We start from the raw sequence: 3,382 nt of genomic DNA, 5'->3' as shown, positions 1-3,382 counted from the left end.
GGGAGCTTTGGGGGACTGAAATCGTGGCAGGGGGGAGCTGTGTGCCGCTGAGCCGGCGAGCGTGGGGCCCCACTCACTCTGCCTGCCTGGGGAAGGAGCAGTGATGGGGGCAGCAACGTTCAGGGGGGCTGTAGGACTGTGTGCTCTGCATCCAGATAGGGCAGCCGGGATGGAGGGGACTAGAGCACCCTCCAGCCCCCTGTGTCCTCCTTGTGTGCCTCAGGGGAGACCCTGTCCCCCCGGGAGATGCTGGGCTGGTGGGCTGTCCCAGGAGGCATCTTCTTGCCCCAGTGGCACTGTCTCCTCTTTTTTCTCCCCTCCAGGAACGAAGACTTGGAGATGTAAGTAGCAGTGCCAGGTCCCCGTGCGGGGTGGGTGAGCAGCTCCTGTGGCATGAGGGACAGGGCACAGAGGGAGCGGGGCGAGGAGGGGAACAGGGCAAGTGCAGGCTGAGGAGGGTGCTGGTACCGAGGGAGGACTGGGAAGGTGGGACCTGTGCAGCATAGACTGTTCTGGGGTCTCCCCATCATCTTTCCACACTCCTTAGTTTGGGGGTGCTGCTGCTCCCAGCCTCCCCCACGCCAGCGGGGTGGGGGGGCTCTCCACACTCTCTTTCCTGTGGGGCTGGGCCACAGGGGTGGGATGACATTTGGCCTTCTCAGTGCATCCTGGGCTGTCCCTTGCTCCTCTCTGTGGCTTGGGGGTGACACAAGTGACCTTGGTTTTGCAGGCCACCCGCATTCAACTTCTACAAAATCCCCCGGCCATCCACGAGGCATTAGCCCCTGTTGTCCACAGCACGGGCACGGAGGAGATGGACACAGCTGCCCCGTCTGCTGCGCCTTCTCCTTGGGTGCTGTGGAGCAGGTTGCGACCCCCAGGCTGAAACCCCCTCCCCAGTTCCCAATACGTGATGATACCCTGGTATGTGTGGGAGGGGGGGCTGCCCCTTGCACTGCCCCAGGTGGGACTTCACCCCCCCCCGCCAGGCTCCATGGGCTCAAGGCAGCTCACACTGTCCATGCCACCGCAGCCTCTGTGCTGCCGGCCAGCGGGACCCTGCTCACCCAGGCCCCTCGCTCGAAAAGTGTGACTATTTATTTTTGCAGGGAGCCTGACTCCTTCCAAGGCTGTGATTTTTTTGGTGTCAAACAATAAATGGGCTGTTTGCGTGTGCTGCAGGCATGCGGCTGCACTCTTCATGTCCGGCTGCGATGGAAGGGCATCAGGGGTAGGGGCAGGGAAGGCTCCCCACTGCTGGCACAAGCTGGGGCTGTGCCTGGGACTAGAGGACTCATGCTGGGGTCCCCAAGCGTGCTCTGCTCACATCCAGCTCTTGGAGTCCTGACCCAGCCCATGGGTCGATGCAGGACCACTGCTCAGCGTCACCGGTGACATTCCCCTCACCAGGCAGCCCTTTGCACCTGTGGCTGGGTGGGTGCCAGGTCCTTCCCTGGGAAAAGCCATGCCAAAAGCCTCCTGACCATGAGGTGCCACCCCCCCCAGCACACAGGCACTTCCCTGTGCCCTCTGGTGACCCTGCTATGTGTCATCTCTGGGTTTCCAGTTGGTTTATGGTGTGCCTGCAGCCTGCATCTCCCTCCCTCTACTGGGTATGGTGGCATGGGGACTTTCAGTGTCCACCCCTGCATGTCCGATACTGCTGCATGGCATGGATGGGCACGGCGAGAGCTGCATGCACAGATAAGCCAAGGGCAACTTGGTCTGCACCCATGGTGGGGCGAGTGCAGGTGTTACTTTGCGCTGCTCCTTGGCGCAAGCACAGGGACCATCTCGAAAGCTGGGTCAGGCACAGGGGACATACGTGAGAAGCTTGACTCATTTCCTTTGTTGCAAAGTCCAAGTCTCTCCAGCACGAGCGACGGGGCCGAGCTGGCCAGCTCGCCCTTCGCTACATGCATCTGCTTTATCGCTTTTTCCATTTGCCTTCAGATCTTCTAATCACTATTTTTTTCCTTCAGGCATTATCTGAAGCTGCACCGGCCTTACCTCCTGCTATCTCCCCCCCCAGCACCCGTCCTGACTGCAAAGAGAGCCCTGTGCTTGCCTATCACCCAGCTGAATCTGTCCTGTGTGGTGGCTCAGTCCCTGCTCCCCCCAGCGATACCCACCCTTTCTGGTCCTCGGGGCTGGGTTTCCCAGCACTCCCTTGGAGAGCATTTAGCTCAGTTTTGTCTCCACTTGCTCTGCCTTCGCTCTCCCTCGCCCTGAACCCTCAACCTCACGAGTTGTGACTGTTTTGTGCTTGTCTAGGGGCTGCATGTGGAGGTTTCCATCCCCGAGCCCCAGACCGTCCCCACCGCACAGCATCCTCTGCTTCCTCTTCCCTTGCTGTGCCTCGGGGACACCGGCCTGCGCAGGACTGCTGCTGGCTTCAGTTTCCGCTTGCTGGTTTTGCGGGCACTGCTCCCTTCCTGCTCCCCTCTGCTCAGCCTCCAGTGCAGCCTTTTCTTCTCTGCAGAGCTAGTGCTGGAAGGCAGGGAGCTCAACCCTCCTTGTTTGCTGCGTCACCGTGGCCACCTGCATCCAAACCCAGCCCTGGCAATGAAAATCTCCCCCCAAATTACTGCACAGCCTTTGCCAAAGCATGGGGCTTGCTCTCAGCAGCTCCCCATTCAGCGCTGCCCCAGGGGAGCATCCCAGGCCCTGGAGCTGTGGCTCTGAGAGGGGCCTGGGTCCATCCTCCTCCTCCTGAGCAGCCCTGGGAGGTGGGCGAGAGCAGTGTCAGGCAGGGCCAGCAGCTGCTCAGGGAAGAGGTGAGGATGGCTCATTGCAAAATGCCCACAGTGGCTGCTGCCGGCTCTCCTCTCAGGCCAGGCTCCCTCTGCTCACACGAGTGGCAGCTGCCAGAATCCACTTCCCTTGCGCGGGAGGGAACCTCGCAGCGCCCCACAGCCACAGCACAAGGCCACCATAAGGAAGGCCTCATCAATAGCCAGCCAGCCTCTAGAGAATCGTTGTAGCAGTTCCTCTTCCCCTTTGCCAGACTTCTTTCCACCACAGGGACTTTCTGCAGCTAAGCCCTTGTCTGGGGGAGGCCCTGCCACATCTTTAAAAACCAGGATCCCTCCAACAGCAGCTCTGCCACTGGGTGCCCAGGGCAGCAGGCTCCTGCCGGGGCCAGCCTGGTGTTCCCCATTGCTGGTTTTCCAGCCAGGAACAAAGGGATAAGTTGCAGCTTATGAGAAAAAAATTCTCCCTTCCTCAGCCCTATCTTGGGCCCAGCCACAACTCTCCCAACAAGAAGCCCCACTGGCCTTTGGGGGGTGCTTGTGGCACCAAGCAGCTGCAGAGAGGATGGGAGCGAAGCCCAGGTAGGTCTTCTTGCTCCCAGCAACGTGTAGGCTTGCCTTTGCTGAAC

General features: G+C 60.5%; 1 protein-coding gene across 1 annotated transcript in view; it reads left to right on the top strand.

Annotated features, from left to right (window-relative positions):
* The window catches only part of LOC103916320 (prominin-1-A-like), a 10,858-nt gene extending 10,036 nt beyond the window's left edge, over positions 1-822 (top strand). The window contains exons 22-23 of the mRNA XM_009323293.1: positions 324-341; positions 731-822. Of these exons, the coding sequence (XP_009321568.1) occupies positions 324-341; positions 731-782 (70 nt within the window). The 3' untranslated portion in view covers positions 783-822. The remainder of the gene's footprint in view (positions 1-323; positions 342-730) is intronic.
* Positions 823-3,382: the final 2,560 nt, after the last annotated feature.

The sequence above is a fragment of the Pygoscelis adeliae genome, unplaced genomic scaffold (genome assembly GCF_000699105.1).
Source record: "Pygoscelis adeliae isolate BGI_AS28 unplaced genomic scaffold, ASM69910v1 Scaffold294, whole genome shotgun sequence".
Lineage (NCBI taxonomy): Eukaryota > Metazoa > Chordata > Aves > Sphenisciformes > Spheniscidae > Pygoscelis > Pygoscelis adeliae.
The sequence above is the reverse complement of the archived record's forward strand: the minus strand, read 5'-3'. Positions and strand labels throughout refer to the sequence as shown.